The 19587-nt window shown below is 41.0% G+C and overlaps 1 protein-coding gene across 3 annotated transcripts in view; it reads right to left on the bottom strand.

The window, feature by feature from the left end:
• Window positions 1-832: 832 nt before the first annotated feature.
• The window catches only part of sgcg (sarcoglycan, gamma), a 661907-nt gene continuing 643152 nt past the window's right edge, over window positions 833-19587 (bottom strand). For all 3 annotated transcript variants that reach the window (XM_043691949.1, XM_043691948.1, XM_043691947.1), the window contains 2 exons: window positions 6298-6421; window positions 833-1804 (listed from right to left, as the gene is read on the bottom strand). In XM_043691949.1, the coding sequence (XP_043547884.1) occupies window positions 1631-1804; window positions 6298-6421 (298 nt within the window). In that variant the 3' untranslated portion in view covers window positions 833-1630. The remainder of the gene's footprint in view (window positions 1805-6297; window positions 6422-19587) is intronic.

Genomic DNA, 19587 nt, shown 5'->3' with positions numbered 1-19587 from the left:
TTTGGCAGCTTTAAATATGGATAAGTCTAGAGGCTTGGATGAGATATATCCAAGTTTGTTGAGGAGGCAAGAAAGGAGAATTCAGGGGTCCTGGCAGCCATTTTGAGGTAAGGTGCATGAAGACTAAAGGACTGTTAATGTTGTCCATTGGGATAGACAGGAAATTATAGGCCAGTCTGTCTAATCTCACTGATGGGGAAGTTATTAGAAAGAATTCTCAGTCAGAATATTCTGCACCTGGAGAGACATGGACTAACCTGGCATAGTCAGCATGGATTTGTTAAGAGAAAGTGATGTTGGAGAAATTTTTATCAAGGCCTTTAATCAGGTCTTTCATGACAAACTGGCGAAGAAAGTAAGAGGCCACAGGATTCAAGGCAAATTGACACATTAGATCCAAAATTATCTGAGAGACGGGCAGTAGAAGGTAATGGTAGAGGGATGTTTCTCGGATTGGAAGTCTATTTCCAGTGGGTACAGCAGGGCTCAGTGCAGGGGGCCCTTGCTGCCTGTGGTTATATTAATGATTTGAACTTAAATGTAGGGGGCATGATCACAAAATGCACAAATGACACAAAATTGTAAGGGGGGGGGAAGTAGTGAGGTGGATAGCTGTAAAATGTCCTCACCCTTTCAGGCAGTGAACTTCACATAATGACCACTTGCTGCATGAAAAACATCTTGTTGCCCCTCTTGTTCTTTTGTCAATTATCTTAAATCCTGTGGTCAGTGACCCTCTCACCACCTCAGTAGCTAATGTACCTACAGGTTAAAGCAATGAAATATAACTTGTTGCTAAGTAACAGGGATTGAAAAAGCACCCAAATGCAAGTAGGGATTGCGCACTTTTATTTCATACATTTCAACATAGCTTTTATAAAAAGACTAAGAAAGGGTACTGCAACTTTAATACTGTGGTTTACATATAGATGGTAAAGCTTTGGGTATTTTATTCCACGTTGTAATTTTGTACAAAAAGCACAGCTCTTGTGGTTCAAGTGTTATTGCAGGAAAAAAAAAGTTATTGCATAGAGATCAAACGGACACCGGTCAAAATCAACCCAGTCCCCGCTGTAAGTGTATCAAAATTTAATTAATACAATGTAGTTTAATTGTTAAAAAAATGAATCTTAGATGTTGGCATACGATTTGGATGATGTCGAAGTTAGTTTGATGCACTGATAGAAAATGTTGATTTATAATTCAGAGTCCATATAGCTTTACTATAAAAACGTTCAATAATCAGGTAATCATCTGAAGCAACTGTTTATAGTACATCATGTCGCAGTCCATTATGTGGAGCGTTTAGTAATGTTGTATGAGCAACAATGGCAATCGAGTCCGAGTTAGATTTCTGCTTCCACTATTTGAAGTTAGAGTTTTGAATTGTGCTCTTGTTGTCCATTTGTAAATTGATTAATTTTGGTTTTTCTGGGGCAATAGGGATTTCTGTTTAATGTCTCAGATTAGATGTATTGGTGCAGGGAAATATTTTACCACTTTTTTTAAAAAAAAGATTATATGGCACTGATACTTGCAGCTGCATTTACTGAAGAAAATTCAAACGTTTTCAAAATTGCTGGATGAAATGTCAAGTTCTCAGAAGATTTGAGAAGACACCAAGATGTGCTCACTGGCACACCCGGCTGTATTCCTGGCAGGTGGATCCCACTCCTGCGACAGACAGGTACAGTTTTCCATCTGGACAGACACAAACTTCATAAAGTCCCTGAGGATTTCCAGATCCCCCCTGAGCCCCATGAGGCAACTTGGGTAGTTTCACAGTCTCAGCATCTAACATTACCTGTTGAAAAATGGGACAAAAAGTCAAATTAATTACGCTGCATTACATATTTCAGGCTGTAGGAATATAGGAAGAGAAGTAGGCCATTCAGCCCATTGAACCTGCCCCATTCAATGGCTGATCAACACCTTTTGCCCATCCCATTATTATTAATCTCTGCTGTAACTATATTCAACTACTCCACAGCCCAGGAATTATAAAGGTGGACCACATTCTGATTAAAATAATTTCCCTTATTTTCAAACAGTACCACCCAGGTATAGACTCCCCAATCAGGAGAAATATGAGCTTAGCACTTTTGCCTCGCAGCACCAGGGTCCCAGGTTTGATTCCAGCCTCGGGTGACTGTCTGTGTGGAGTTTGCACATTCTCTCTGTGTCTGTGGTTTCTGCCCACAGTCTAAAGATGTGCAGGACAGGTGAATTGACCGTGCTAAATTGCCCATAGTGTTAGGTGCATTAGTTAGAGTGAAATGGGTCTGGGTGGGTTACTCTTTGGAGGGTCAGTGTGGACTGGTTGGACCGAAGGGTCTGTTTCCACACTGTAGGGAATCTAATCGAATCTTATCTGCATCCACCGTGTCTATCCCTTTAAGTATTTTCTAGGTTGCAATGAGATCACCTCTTATTCTTCCAAGAGAATACAGGCCCAGTTTGCTCAATTTCTCTTCATAGGACAATCCCACCAACCAGGAACACGTCTGATAGGCCTTTATTACACTCCCTCCATTGTAATAATACTTGCCTGAGGTAAGGAGACCAACAATACTCTAGGTGCAGTCTAGCAGTGTTTCTATGCACCTGAAGTAAGACTTCACTACTCCTGTACTAAAATCCTTCTGCAATAACAACCAAAGTTCCATCAGCCTTCCTACTAACTTGCTGCACCTGCATGTTAGTCTCCCAGGGACTTGCTATAGAGAGCACAAAATTGGATGATCTCTGAAAGCAGGAGCAAGGATCAGGATGGATGATTGATCTATGCCCATTCCTTCTACTATTGGCAGCTTGGAAACATCCTGCTGCCTGCCTGTACCAGGATTGCAGCCTGTAGCTTGTTCTGAAAGTGCTCAAGTGGCTCCACACATAATCAGAAATTCCAAGTTAGTGTAAAGATACAGATCACAGAACACCAGGTTATAGTCCAACAGGTTTATTTGAAATCACGAGCTTTCTGTACAGTATCTGATGAAGGAGCTGTGCTCCAAAAGCTTGTACTTACAGATAAACCTGTTGGACTATAATATGGCGTTGTGTGATTTTTAACTTTGCCCACCCCCATCGGCTGTTCCACATCAAAGTTAGTGTAGGGCTGGTACTTAGTAAAAGAACGATATATTTTCATTGGAGATAGTCCAGAGGTTGACTAGATTGATTCCTGGAATGAAAGGTTTGTTTTCTAATGAAAGGCTCAGCAGACTCGGGGCCAACATTCATTGGAGCTCAAAGGAATAAGGGAATATCTATTTGAAACACGTATGATTCTGAGGGGGCTTGTCAAGGCTGATGCTGAATATGCTTCCATTCGTGGAGAAATTCCTACTCACAAAATGTCATTTATGTTTGAAATGAACGTAGAAGGCTGGGTCATTCAATATGTTCAGGAAGCAGGAAGACACATTTTCAATTGGGAAAAAAAGAGTCAAAGGTTATAGGGAGTTGGAAGGAAAGATGAATTAAGGTTACAATCAGATCAGACATGATTTTATAAAATGTCAAAGCAGGCTTGAATGGTCCATTCCTGTTCTTGTTTCTTATGCACTACTTAAAGTCTGGTCTATACAAAAAGGGAGGAGTATTCTCCTGGAGCTGGTGATGGACGTAGATGGCAAAGTGTATCTGTGCACGAAGAACACTGACTAATGTTCGAACATGGCAAAGCGCATGTTCCAACTATCTCGGATGCAGCAGAGCTGGTAGCAAGAGTAGACAGTCATCAATGTCAAGAGTGTGGTGCTGAAAAAGCACAGCAGGTCAGGCAGCATCTGAGGAGCAGGAAAATTGACATTTTGGGCAAAAGCCCTTCATCAGCAATGTCAATGTCAGCATTGCGGTCCCAAAGATAAGGATGTAATGCCACAAGACATAAAATGATCTTGCACAATTAGTCAAGGTCAGAATGCATTAGAATGCTATATCCTACCAACTGAACTATTAACCTTACACACTGCTCAATACCCAAACTCCTCCTTAACTCACCTATTAACCTGCTTCACAAATACACTTGGACAGGAAAGTCTCGATCTACTCCTGTTCCAATAATCGGAAGTCAGATGAGAGTCTGGTCTAATGGATGCCTCCCTACTTTAGTACCAAGCAATTTACTGTGAAAATTTCTGCCAGATTGAGGAAGTTTGGATGGGTTCAGGGTAATGAGATACTACATTTATTTTCTGCTGTTCCTACTGCATTTTTGCCAGGGCCTAATCACGCCACTATAAACTACACAAGGAACACAGTACACTAGCTTGAAGTAATTTTATGTCAGTATGCTGTTTAAAGGGGATTAATTTACTAATTTTCTGTTAAAACCTTATGACTATGTCATTTTCTCTTGGTGAGTACTTTATTAGCTATCTAGATACTACTATTTTGAGACTGCCATTAACTTGCCCTTTACCAAATAGGTTACTTTAGGTTTGTTTTAGGGATTCCACATTTGTGTTGATTTTTAGAAGTAAACAGAAAGACAGAGTGTAGACAGTCCAGTGACAGCAACAGACATACCTGCCAATGACTCAGATTACAAGTGAAGTGGTTTGACCTGCATTTCATTAAGAAGCATTGCCTGCAGAGAGTACAATTTATAAAGCAGGATGTGACTTAGTCAAACTACATCCTACATGTGGAGCTGCAACCCAGGCTCACCATATAGCAGAAGCTATTAAATTCAGCACCACATTTCACTTGTGTGAAGTCATTTGAGGCTGTCACTCAGGACATTAATATCATTGATTAAAGAGCTGTGACCTGATGCTCTGAGCAAGTTATCAATACGTTGGTTACTACAATGAGACATTTTGTCAGCTTCTTGCAGCAACATGGCAGAGTGCTGATACATCTTCGATTGGCAGGATTCTCTGAGATCTAAGGAATCAACGTTGGCACACAAACATGTACTTTCCCCATCAATGCCCAAATATACATCAACAGGAAAGTGCATCATGTTTGTGCAACTTGTTATGACTCAGAAAACAAGGCTACACAATGAATACTCACTTCCAAAAATAGCTTGACATAAGGGATGTCTACACTTCCAGCTGCCTTCATGCAGCTGGAGAGGTGGCTATATGGAGAAGGAATCTATCCTCTACAGCCTTAGCTGATGTCACTGGTTTATTTTGTCAAGATCGTAGCCATTCATCCCACATTCATCTGTAGTGTCTTTACAATTCTAGACGAGTCAGAACTGAATGAGGTGGGAAATGCAGCACCAAACAAATCAACTCAGAGACATGCTCAAGAGGAAATCACTCTCTGCTATTTGTCACCTGAGGCCTGTATGGCAGCAAATAATGTCCTTTGAGATGTTTCTGCAGCTATTACTTGCTCCACGCTGAAAGTCAATGTTGTCAAATAGCCTTCCAATGTGCTGCTCAGATGAGCTCCTGTATCCAAATTGACAGATATAGTCCTTAAGAGTCTAGATTAGAGTGGTGCTGGATTCCTGATGAAGGGCTTTTGCCTGAAATGTTGATTTTCCTGCTCCTCGCATACTGCCTGACCTGTTGTGCTTTTCCAGCACCACTCTAATCTAGACTCTGGTTTCCAGCATCTGCAGTCCTTGTTTTTACCTAGATATAGTCCGTAATGCTTGCTTCTGTAAGGGTAGTGGCCATGGACTTTTAATCCCCAAGAAAGCCTAGCTAACTACACCATGTCTTCCCAAGTATCTCAATATACTCAGTGTTCTATCCCTTTGGCAGCAGAGATCTATTTTGGGAGAGGTGGGCTTGAAACCTACCAAGATGTTTGAATGGACAGAGATAGCTGTTGCATCCTGGAAGACTAGGGTTCCTCTACAGGGCAGTAAAAACATTCAGCGATCTCAGCTGCCATGAACTCACTCTCTGATCTTCCCGTGTAGTTTCTTACATGTGAGGCACTCCATAATTCGTAACTTAAAGGATACCAGAAGAGTCAGGGGCGAAAATGGGATTTGGCAATGGGCAATGGAGTTCCACAGAATTCAACCCAAAGGTTCAGATCTCAGAGATGTCTGCTTAATTAAGTAGCAGAATGTTCAAATAGGCAACAGAATATCGTTAGACACAGATTAGCCTTTCAAAGAAGGTTAAAACAATGAAACTGAAACAGCTTTTGCAGTACACTCACAAAACCCATAACTTAAAAACAAAATTCACATTTGTGCTGATTAAATGCTTCTTAACCTGATTCTGTAACAGAAAGCCAGTGTCATCTTGAAAACATTTCCAAGTTTATTATTTTGTAGGGATACCCTGACCAGAATGGGAGGTACCAATGTAAACTCACCATTCCTTCACTTGTATGGAAAACAATGTCCCTCTGAGAAGAGGCTTCAACATTCCCAGCTCTTGCTTTGATCTGAATTCCTTTTGGTGCATCCATGCACAAAGAACGTGTTGGAGACTCCAGCCTGAAAGCAAAAGAAGGTTATGTTTGAGAGCTGATATCCTCAATTCACACAGAATGTAACAGAAACATGTTTGCCAGTCTGTAAATAATACTCTAATGAAATCCAAATCAGTGCATTGGAGAAAAGTTTGCTTTTTGTTGTCTTTACAATTCAAGTTAAAACTATGTTAACAGATAAAATACCCATGACAGCAAGTTTTCTGTTTCAGATCTTTACTGCTCCAGCCTTTCATACAGTTGCACAGATTACATTAGATTCAACTTATAAATGTTACATAAAACAAAACAAACAGCAATTTTTATTGCATGATAAAAGTGCTTCTGAAGTGCTATTCTCACAAACCTGTTTCTAGAGGAATGATTTCCAGTTGTCCTGAGGTTTGCACCATGCACATAATCGAGAAGAAGAGGATGGCTTGTGAAACAGTCAAGATCAGGCATGCAGATTTGGGATAGAGCTTTCCTTACTTTCCTGAAGGAGACACTGAGGCCGGTTGTGGTGTGGCAGAGTCCATAGTGGTAATGTTCAAGAATAATTCAACACAACGTAGCCAGGCGCTACACAACTGGGGCATCTGGACCTGAAGAAGCAGGTTCTGAACCTTGTGCTTGAACCTCTTTCAGTTTCGAAAATCTGAGGAGGTCAGGAGTCCAGGCAAAGGATGCCTTCGAAAACAAGGCAATGTTATTGTCCTTACAAAGATCTTAAGGCCTGGAGACTGGCAGTCAGTCCAGGATTTGATGGGTGGATGCAGAGAAACAATTTCCTTTTATCGGTGAGTCCGGAACAAGGGGACTGTCATGACCAGGTGCCTGGGCAAGGTCCCCCAATTTGTTCCGGCTTCAGACAGGACACCGCAAACCTTTCAGTTCCCAAATGAGGGTGCGAACCCTGCCCTTTAGTTGGTCAAAATAAGGCAAATATAAACAGGATCCCATCCCTTGTGGATATTTTCCTCTCTGTACTCAAACTAACTGATATTTTGAAAGGATTCAATTTAATTAAGTTTGCTTGACTGAACAAAAAAGTGAATTTATTAATTACTAAATACAAGCTGAAATAGTAATGCAACACGTAAGGCTGAATTTTATGTTTCTCGGCTCAGTGTCAATTTCCTGGAGGGTTTCTCTCAGGCGATGCTGCTGGGCGCTATCATCCCAAAGTTACCTCATTAACTTCGTACACTGCCCTTGTGACAATAAAGCAAATTCAATTCAATTCAATTGTGACACCCCTTTTCTCTGATGCTACTAGCCTGATTCTTCCACTTGTTGGAAGAATATGCCATTACTTGGCTGTGTCTAACAACCCAGCATCCCTGTCACGGGGCTATCTTAAAAAGGTTATTGCACACCCAGCCAAGCACCATCAGTCTAGTGCTGCCCTGTGTGGTGACATTTACCCTGGATATTGCAGATTTGACAATGGCTGATTGTTATTGGCACCTTGCTTTGTGCCTGGCACCCAGAAGGCCTGGTGGATGGTAAGTTGCAGAGGAGGATCATCCTTCTCCTCCACCTATCCCCTGCACTGATAGTGGAAATGGTGTCACCAGACCTGCCAGCCTGCTCTATGATTGCCAGCTGGGTGATTGGGGTCTATGCCATCTGGAGGAATACCCAGTAAAATACAAAGAAGGTCAATGATTTTCTCTGTTTCCTAAAGGTAGGTACCACCATTCTTCTCGCTGCTTCGTTACACTCACTCTATCTCTGCTACTGTCCCCACCACTGAACAAGGCTCATGCTCTATCACTCTCACCATCACGTGCAACATCCCCTCACCCGCTTTCAGCCTCACCTCTTTCCAAGCCATTCATGCCTGGCCTCTGTACCCACTATGAACACACTACCAATCCCCTACGAGTACCAGCACTAACAGCTGCCTTAATATCTCCCTTTCTCTTATTCCAGAATACAGGTTACAAAAAGGCAGGAAGGACCAGGATAGATGGTGGGCTATCTGACATTTGGCTGTTCACCCTTTACAAGGATACAATCCTGACCATCATGGATAGGATAAATAGACAAATCTTTTCCCTGGAGTCGAGGAGTCCAGAATTATAGGGCATAGGTTTAGGGTGAGAGGGGAAAGATATAAAAGGGACCTAAGAGGCAACTTGCTCACGCAGAGGGTGGTATGTGTATGGAATTAGCTGCCAGAGGAAGTAGTGGAGGCTGGTACAATTGCAACATTTAAAAGGCATCTTGATGGATATATGAATAGGAGGGATATGGGCCGGGTGCTGGCAGGAAGGACTAGATTGGGTTGGGATATCTGGTCAGCATGGACGAGTTGGACCAAAGGGTCTGTTTCCATGCTGTACATCTCTATGACTCTGTGACTCTAATTGGCTCACTGACCATGCCCCAAGCCCCTGGACTGCTATCAGAGTCTGCTCTGAACTTACTTTACTGGAACATACAGACTGAAGGCGATGTCTGTTGACTTGTCTAAGGACTGGTGCCAACTATGACAATCTGCTTGGTTTTGTGCTCATGTTAAATGGCAAGGCAGTGAGCCTGGTAGCTCTAGCTCAGCCTGCAATGTGCAAAAAAGGAGGGCATGGCAAGGAATGGATGCTTTGTTCATCAAGATAATAGCACTAAGACATTGAGTTCGAAGACAGATACAGCCAAGTCCAGCTGTGAGCTGGGTGACTGTTCCTCTGTGGTCTATGTCCTTGTGACAGCAATGTGAAGATAATGGCTGGTGCACCTTGAGGTTCAGCATGACTATGCAGTGGCATGGTCCGAGTGGATTGGAGATGTGCCATGTTGATGCGAGGGTGGGCAATTATCTGATGCCAAGGTGTGTGGAAGTAGGAGGCATGCAGTCACTGCTCCTGAGTGTACCTCTGCTGAGTTTTCAAGATGGAGGTTCAAGCATGGAACCAGTGATCTGGAATCTCAAGGTATCTTCTTCACTATCTCAGTGTTTAGTTTTCTTGGCTGGGGTTTGGATAGGAAGTTGCATATTAATGAGGCAAGATCTCCACTAAATGAGGCTGAAAACCAGCAATAGTCTCTCTTAATAGGCATCTTGTTGCTCTCTAGACAGAATCTCAGCTTGAAGCCCAGTGTTGCTCCTGACATTGGGAAAGGTCTCACTGGACTTCTCATGCAATTCTGCCAGATGTCTTGCCATAGCCCATGTTATCAGGTCTCTAAATGATTCTAACCAAATACACAGATTGGCCAAAAGATATGACTTCAGTAAAAATGTAAAAAAATTACTGTCTCTGAATTGTTCATTTAGTGGAATATTGTGGCTGTTGCAGTGGAGATTTCCTGTAGCATGAACATTGGCAGTTGAACAATCAATTTTGAGATTCTTGGCTTTTCAGATTGATTGAAACTCATTTTTCCTTTTCTTTTGACAGTCCAGAGTGAGAGATAATCTTTTTCTTTTGTATTACTTGCAATGACCTTCCCTCCTTCATAAAGTCAGAAGTGGGGATGTTCACTGATGATTGCACAATGTTCAGCACCATTCGCAACTCCTCAGCTACTGAAGCAGTCCATTTTCAAATGCAGCGCCTTGACATTCAATGGTGTTAGCATCATTGAATTCCCCACCGTCAACATCCTGGGGATACCATTGATCAGAAACTCAACTGGACTCACCATGTGATTAATTCACCTCTTGATTCCTCAAACCTTGCCCACCATCTACAAGGCACAAGTCAGGAGTGTGATGGAATACTTCCCACTTGCCTGGAGGATTGCAGCCCCAACAACACAAGAAGCTTGACACCATCCAGGATAAAGCTGCCCGCTTGATCAACACCACATCCACAAGCATCCACTCCTTCCACTGCCGACACTCAGTAGCAGCAGTCTGTACTCTGTACAAGATGCACTGCAGAAATTCACCAAAGATCCTCAGACAGCACTTTCCAAACCCATGATCAGTTCCATTTGAAAGGATAAGGGCAGCAGATACATGGGAGCTTCTAGTTCCTCTCCAAGTCACTCACCATCCTGACTTAGAAAAATATTCCTTGTCGCTGAGTCAAAATCCTGGAATTCCCTCCCTAATGGCATTCGGGAACATTACACGTTCTTCGAACTGTGGTCTTCACAGCACACTGGTCCACATACTAGGACAAAGTGAGGTCTGCAAAAAGATGCTGGAGATCAGAGCTGAAAATGTGTTGCTGGAACAGCGCAGCAGGTCAGGCAGCATCCAGGGAACAGGAGAATCGACGTTTCGGTCATAAGCCCTTCTTCAGGAAGCCCTTATTCCTGAAGAAGGGCTTATGCCCGAAACGTCGATTCTCCTGTTCCCTGGATGCTGCCTGACCTGCTGCGCTGTTCCAGCAACACATTTTCAGCACATACTAGGACATCAGGCCATTAACACACATACATTAGGGTCGAAACTCACTTCTAAATCCTATTCCTGTGGGAAAATGGAAACAGATCTCTCATCCAGACTGATTTTTTTTAAACATTATGCTTACAATCTGAGATACTCCAGGAGTGTACACATTCAGTTTGTAGTATATTTTCTCCCTTTGAGCTTTCTTTGACATTCCAAAGTCTCTATCTCTCTCCCTCTCTAGGCAGCCACTAAATTTTGACCAGCAATCACTTTTGCAGTAAGTCCTTGTTTTAAAGGTCCCGAAAAAAAATGTTTTAATTAAAGTTCAATAAGTGCACAGACAATCCATGGTTATGATCCTTGGTCATGAAAGGATGTAATATTGAGGTTAGAGCAAATCCATGTAAAGTGTGAAATCAGGAAACACATTTTCACACAAAACGTAGTATAATTCCAGAACTCCATCCCCAATAAGGTGATGAATGTTTGTTATTTATTGAACGGCAGTGGGACAGGAAGACCCAAGAGCCTATCTGCCACTGGCCGTCACTGAGGCTAAGGCAGGAAAGTGGTGGGGTCCCACCCAGCTTCATAAATACCTCCACTTCCAAACCTGTCTTAGGACAGGACATTAAATTCTGTCCAATGTCTACCAAAACACCAGGATTATTCATTGTGTTCAATCCTTATCCTAAGGGGACTGAAGTACTTTCTATCCACCACTGGATGTTCTGACTGATGTTAGTTCACTCAGCACAGTCTGGGAATTAGGATGAACAATCAGGCAGGATATTAAGGTGAGCTGTTTTGATGGGATCTCTTGGTCCATAACACAGAACGTCTTTATCCATTAGGCCATTGCAATGACTCCAAATATCGGTTTCTATATCAGTTATAATGTACAATGATGAGGACTCTGGAATGGGCGTAGAATGACAACTGGATAGGTTATATAGATAATTAGAACTAATGTTATGGAAGCGAATTTGTCGCTTAATATTATCTGTATGACATAATAGTGTGTATGCAAATTCAGAAAGTGTATTTTTTTAAAAGAAGTTTGCCATTGCTAACTGGCTTCTAGTAAACAGACCTCTGTGCACATGGATTGCTTGGGGCACAGTCAGTTATACATGGCGTGCCCAAATCAGCAACTTGAAGTTGCATTTATATCATGCCTTTGACACTAACAATGAGCAACTTTGTAATGGATGAAATAGTGCTAAGTGATGGGAAGCCAAGGTTCGAGTGAGTGATAGGTTAGCAGTGGTCAGGGAAATAGAGGTGGGAGAGGTAGCAGGCCACGGCTGCATAGATGATCTGAATGTTAAGAGATGAACAAACTCTCTTTGGTGTTAGAAACAATGTTGAACAGAGGGGGAGAAAGCAGTTTGAAAACGTGCGTGTTATGGAGCAAAGGGTTTGATTATTCCTTTCCCAAATGATTATTCAAAAGGAATGGAGACAAATAGGGAAAGGAGCAGGGAATTGTAGAATAGGAAATTAACATTAGAAATACTAAGCAAGTTTTGGGACAAACAGGATAATAACTGATTGATATTTTAATCAATTAAATGAGGAGCTAAGTTTGAAATGCTGTTACTGGAAGGATATATACTTGAACCATCAGATGGCGCTGTTTGTTGAAGCCAGGTTTGGACCCTGAAACATTTTTTTAGAAAAAATGAGAAATGCAGAACGTTAATGCACAGTAGGTTAGGGTTAGGGTAAGACAGGTATTCCAATAAGCAAAACCATATTGTGAAGTGTAAGTTTCAGTGGTAATTTAATCAAAGCTATTAGCAAACTGTTAAACTTTATTACCATTGTGTTTAAAAAAAAACTTTGCAATGATTTAATTGGCTAATAAGGACATCAAAAATACTAAGTGCTTATGTTTATATTTCACTTTGCCTATGTAACAACAAGCAATCAAGGCCAAAGGAAATTTATCCATACATGAAGATCATTCAGATCCTTTAAAATGAAAAATGCTGTAAAAGGAAATGATGGAATATACATTAAAATGCTACCCAATACATTTTTAATAGTAGGACGTAAGGTTAAATGTAAATGACTTCTGACAGGTGGGTAACAATTTAAGTTAGAAATGCTTGCACTGCTCCAGAAATGAAGCCCAAAGTATTTTAATTCCTGATATAAGGGTGCAAGTGTTTGAAAGGGTTAGTGGCGAGGTGTGCACAAAGCACTGACTAACCTGATGATATATCAACTTGTGCAATAGAGCACGTTTGGACCTCAAAGCAATAAAACCTAATTTTAAAGGACCCCAATAGTAACACTGTCTTTCGTACCAGTACAACTTACTGTCATGTAATAAAATGCACCTTTTAAAAGAAGAGCTTCTTCTTATAAGACTACCATGTTCTTTTCCTGTGCAACACTAGACTAGCCAGGCTCTGAGCATTCCTACCACTAGAGAGGATGGTGGCTGCCTATGTACCAGTTACACCTAATAACGTGATGAACTGTGGTGACGGTCCATCATGCCACATGGTACCAGTATGGGCATAACTTCATCTTATAATTAAATAGCAAGTGGTGGAGGTCTAAAGAATTTTCAGAGACAACTTTAAGGAAGCCCTCTAGCTTTTAAGAACCCAGCAGAAGAGACATTTGTGGCAAGATGCTTCAAGGCAGAACCAATTGCAAAAAAGTGTTTCAGTCCTGGTAAAAGACATGCTGCAGTGCGAATAGACAATAGACAATAGGTGCAGGAGTAGGCCATTCTGCCCTTCGAGCCTGCACCACCATTCAGTATGATCATGGCTGATCATCCTTAATCAGTATCCTGTTCCTGCCTTATCTCCATAACCCTTGATTCCACAAGGTTAGGAATTTCCTGTACTGGTTATTAGTAATTCCAAAGCAAATACAGGCAATGGTCTGTCGGAGTATTCCCATGTTGGAGTTCAGTCAGTGAGCAAACAGTCATCAGAGGCTTTGTGAGTAAAGTTTAAAATCCCTGTTGGGCAAGGCGTAAAACTGTAAAAACAGCACAGGTACAGGTTCTGTTTAGAAGTAGGTGAAGTACTCATAGTTTGGATCCAGCGTCGCTGTCATAGTGGTTGGACACCAAGAGGACTGATTGCAGCAGGTAAATCAAAGACCATGGAAGTAAGTTAAATTTAAAAACTAAATTTAAATGTAAAACCTGGTCACAGACCTGGTATTGTTGCATAGCCAGAATTATAGTGATAAAGGGCATATTAGAGTTATGTAGGATTTCATGGAAGAAGAAATTTAGGACATTATTGGGGCCTCAGAGGGTGCAGGAGATCCATTACTTCAAATCATTTTAAAGGCAGGAAGCATTTACTTTAGCTATTCGCAGCAGGACTCATCCAGAAAAAAAATGCGAACGAATAAGTACATTTTTACGAGCACTGCAAACAGCATAAATCATCTTAAGAAATCTGTGAAAGGTACAGGATTTATCTTATTGAGACACAAAGAGTAGGATTCATTCAGTATTGCCATTAAGAGAATGGGCATCATTTATTAAAAGACATAGTAAGGGAAGTCACTCAGTAAAGCAATGAAGGAAAAGGGAATTGTCCAATGGGCCACAATTAATGGGATTCATCTGGCGAATACGCAAAAGAAGGTAAACATCATTTTTGCTTGCAAAAGACAGGAATCATCCATTTTTGCACAAAGTAGAATTTTCCATTTGATCACATAGACATGAGGAAAGCTTCCAGTACACATCAGCAGCATAATTATCCTGTAAATCAAAAGCCTGTATAATTGTATTCGGAATATATAGAACACAGAACAGTACAACACAGTACAGACCCTTCAGGCCTCGATGCTGTGTCGCCCTTTTATCCTACTCTAAGATTAGACTAACCTACTTGCTTACATGTCCCTAATGTATCTGACTCTACTCCCACTGCTGGTGGTGCATTCCATGCACCCACCACTCTCTGTGTGAAAAGACCTCCCTCTGACATCTCCCCTAAACCTTCCTCCAATTACCTTAAATTATACCCCCTTGTGATAGACGTTTCTGCCCTGGGAAAAAAGTCTATGGCTATCCACTCTATCTATGCCTCTCAACATCTTGTACACCTCTATCAAGTCACCTCTTACCCTTCTTCACTCCAATGAGAAAAGCCTTATCCTTTCTTCATAAGACATAGACTCCAGTCCAAGCAGCATCCTGGTAAATATCCTCTGCACCCTCTTGAAAGCTTTCACATCCTTCCTTCCCGAAGTGAACACAATATTTCAAGTGTAGTCTAACCAGGGCTTGAAAGAGCTGCAGCATAATCTCACGGCTCTTGAACTCAATTCCCCTGCTAATGAAAGCCAACATGCCATATGCCTTCTCAACAACCTTATCAACTTGGGTAGCAACTTTGCTAAAATCCATGTACACCACATCCACTGTTCTACCTTCATCAGTGCATTTTGTCACATCCTCAAAAATTTCAATAAGGTTTGTGAGGCCTGACCTGCCCCTCTCAAAGCCATGCTGACTATCTAATCAAACTATGGTTTTCCAAATAATCATAAATCCTGTCTCTCAGAATCCTCTCCAATAATTTGCTCACCACAAATGTAAGACTGACTGGTCTCTAATTCCCAGGATTATCCCTATTTCCTTTCTTGAACAAGGGAATAACATTTGCCACCTTCCAATGATCTGACGCTACTCCGATGGACAGTGAGGATTCAAAGATCATCACCAAAGGCATAGCAATCTCTTCCCTCACTTTCTGTAGTATTCTAGGGTATGTCCCATCTAGCTGAGGGGATTTATCTATCCTTATGTTTTTCAAAATTTTCAGCACATCATCCTTCCTATGACAGCCGACATAATATTTCCAGGAAGTTATAATTTCAGAGAAGAACCAAATAAAACATAGAGTTGGATATCATGGAGAAAATTATTAGTTCAGATACAGAATTGTTTTTAAAGTGGATACTAAACCAGAAGCTGAACAAGTAAAGAAACATTTATAGTTGAAACTTTATTGCTGGAACAGCACAGCAGGTCAGGCAGCATCCAGGGAACAGGAGATTCGACGTTTCGGGCACAGGCCCTTCTTCAGGAATCCTGAAGAAGGGCCTGTGCCCGAAACGTCGAATCTCCTGTTCCCTGGATGCTGCCTGACCTGCTGTGCTGTTCCAGCAATAAAGTTTCAACTTTGATCTCCAGCATCTGCAGACCTCACTTTCTCCTCGAAGAAACATTTATATCCAAATAAGATTATAGCTGACAATATTATAAATTGCCAAGTCATAAGAGAAGCAACGACTATGTTTGATGAAGTTATGCAAGTTTTAGACTGTTATTTTAACATTACATAAAATAAAATTCTTGATTAAGCAAGATTTAATAGAAGAGTTCAGCATCTGGGGAATCCATAGATGGTATCTTTAATGATCTCTCCAAATTAGTGGAGAAAAGTGACCATTAAGTCAAAATTCATTGTAATTGGAATTCCTGATAAGGGAATCTTTGTCAGATTTAGTACATTTCAAGGAAGATTTGACTTTGGAAAAAGGCATTCAGATGAGGAGTAAAGCAGAAGTCCAGAAACAACACAGATCAATCCTAAGTGGAGAAGATTATATCGATCAGCAAAATCTGTTCATTTCTTAATAAAAACTCAGAGAACCCACATGATAAGCCAATAAAGAGTGTAGGCCAGATGGCAGATACTTCTGTTAATATCTGCAATATGGAACAAAAACACCTCACAAGTACAAGCAGTGCCAAAAAGGGTTTAAAAAAGAATGCACCCTGTTAATGTCCTGTTGCAATCTACAACAGCCCTCCATGCTATCCACAACTCCACCAACCTACATGTCATCGGAAAATATTGTCACGAGGTCACTTCCACAGGAAGTGTCAAAGTATGACTAAGTCAAGATAAACAGGAAGTTAACCAGCTACTCACACAAAAATTCATGTTATAGAACAAGCTACAATTTAAAAAACATCTAAAGCTATTACAAGGGAAAATAGATGATCGAGAATTCAACATTTGACAAGAACATATTTATGTTAATGGAGACCTCACTGATTTTAAGCTTGATGTCGAACAACTATCAACATATTATCAGCTGGGGTACATGATAGAAGTAACATTGCTTACAACCTAGAACAGTAACTATACAACTACATGGTTCAGGAGGGATACCACTTAAGATTAAAGGTGCGCTACAAGAGTCTCCATGACGAAAAAAAGGGATGTAGGATAAGGGAGCACAGAATTTTGAAGTCTTATCTCAGTACATATGTATGACTTTACTTCAAACCTCTTTAAATGGCTGAAGGTGTTAAACAGTCAAGCCATAACTGTTCAAGGAACAACAGTCGGGGAAGTATTGGCCAAAGACATTTCAGTTCCTGAGTAATTGAACATGGGACAACAGGTAAAATATTTCATAGGGCTTCCTAGACTCTTCATGGAACCCAGATAGAAGATAGAATCCATTGTAACTAGTTACGTTGACATGAAAAATTTATTTCATATTGTTGATGAGAGATGGTGGCCAGCCAGTTTAATCAGCTTCATCGAATATAAGACAGACAGAGAAGCAAATTAGAATATGACACCACTTCTTGGTATTTTGTGGAAAGATAGCCAGATCAAAGGTCCGTGGTGTTGGTGATAAACATACGGTTTGAGCACCAACAGTATTTCACAGTTATAGATGACTTGCTGGCATATAATGGAAAAATGCTTATTCCAGCTTCACTATTGGGTAGGTATCGAGGAAAGTATATACCGGTGATGATTAAGACATTACATTGGCAGTGCCAGAAATTGGTCCTGATGGAGTGGCCTGAAATCACCTAAGAGCTCATAAAACTTTGTGAAACTTGCAACCAAACAGGATTGGCAGGAACGCTTTCCATTCTTATCAATGAATGGAGTTCAGACTGCTAGAATCAGCAATGCTTGTGAGGAAGTATAAACAATGGGAAAGCATATAAGCAGAGTATCTCACCTGAGCTTATTGAAGAACCTTCAACTAATTCTTTATCACAGATTGGTGAGCAGAAATAATGGCAGATTTAAGTCTGATTCAGATGCTGAGAAGATGTGAGTTCAAGCAGAACATATAATTTCTTTAGAAGGGCTTGAAGAAGGGCTTATGCCCGAAATGTCGATTCTCCTGTTCCCTGGATGCTGCCTGACCTGCTGCGCTTTTCCAGCAACACATTTCCAGATATAATTTCTTTACCTTCACAGGGAGAATCAGCAGTTTCACTGAAACACATCATGCCAATCAAGAAGCAGTCACCAAATAAGACATCAGAAGGAGTGAAAATACTGATTTCATCAGTGATGTAATCACCAATCACAAAGGGTAAATGAGAATGTTCAACCCCAGCTTTGAGGTAAAGATTATACAATTCAGCACAGGTTTTCTACCAGATTAAGAAAAAAATCTGTTTTTACAGATTGAAGCTGCAATGTATATAACTCCATAAAAGCCACCACTGAGATGAGGTAACTAATATCCACAGAACAAGGTACCGTCAAAAAGTAATGGAGTTTTGAAGAATGAATGGGAATCTCATTGAAACCTGTAAAATTCTAACAAGGATAAATGTGGGAAGGATGCGGCCAATGACCAGCGAGGATGCATCCAGGAGGTTACTGTTTAAGAAACAAAATCAGAAATTACTGGAAAGTCTCAGTATGTCTGCCATCCTCTGTGGAGGGAAAGCAGAGTTAATGCTTCGGGTCCAGTGATCCTTCCTCAGAACAGGTTCAGTTTTTCCAGCAATTTCTGATTACCTGCTACTGCAGTTCTTTCATTTTTTTAATTCACAGTTTAAGGATCTGAGTAGACTATTTAAGACTGAGTCAAAAAATGTAGTGCTGGAAAAACACAGCACATCAGGCAGCATCCGAACAGCAGGAGAGTTGGCGTGTCAGGCATAAACCCTTCATCAGGAATGTCAACATTCCTGATGAAGGGCTTATGTCTGAAAAGTCGACTCTCCTGCTCTTCGGATTTTGCCTGACCTGCTGTGCTTTTCCAGTATCACACTTTTTGACTCTGACTCTCCAGCATCTGCAGTGCTCACTTTTCCTATTTAAGACCGAGACAAGGAGAAATATCTTCACCCAGAGAGTCATGAGCCCATGGAATTCTCTGCCACAGAACGTGGTTGAGGCCAAAATGTTGAATATTTTCAAAAAGGAGTAAGATGTAAGTTCTTAGGGTGAAAGGGATGAAAAGGTATGGGGAGAAAGCCTTAGTGGCCTACTCCTGCTCTTAATTTCTGTGTCATTGAGTCCTTTGCAAATGAAATCCAGGAGATTTTCAGTTTAAAAGGATATACTCTGTCCAGAACAGAGTCAAAGTCAACTTTCTTCAATGCAGAGGTCTTTGAGGTTACTAAATATCAAGTCTGAAGTGAACTCTTTCTGACAGAATAGTGAAACCTGCACACTACCTGAATTGTGATGTCAACACTTAGCATGAGATGGGATAGTCATAAATTATGTTGAAAAAAAAATACCTAGAGTGGGATGGGTGATGTGTAAAGGTCTGAAATAGTTAATGCTGAGGAGGCATTAAGCACCACCCTACACTATGATGACACATGAACTCAAGCAGAACAGCTTTGGACTGCAATGGATTAATCCCTAAAACTGAGGTTACCCACAATCTTAGTAACTATACCCATCACACAATGTGATTTGCACTGAGTTGCTATCATTATAATAAATTATATCTTGTTTAACAAAAGAGCATCTTTTTAGACTATTAAGTGGATGTCCTGGTACCACACAAGGTCAACTAAGTTCTGTAGATCACTAACAGAAAAGAGGATGGTGGCA

This window comes from Chiloscyllium plagiosum, chromosome 6, assembly GCF_004010195.1.
Source record: "Chiloscyllium plagiosum isolate BGI_BamShark_2017 chromosome 6, ASM401019v2, whole genome shotgun sequence".
NCBI lineage: Eukaryota > Metazoa > Chordata > Chondrichthyes > Orectolobiformes > Hemiscylliidae > Chiloscyllium > Chiloscyllium plagiosum.
Note: the sequence above shows the minus strand (reverse complement) of the source record. Positions and strands in the feature narration are given on the sequence as shown.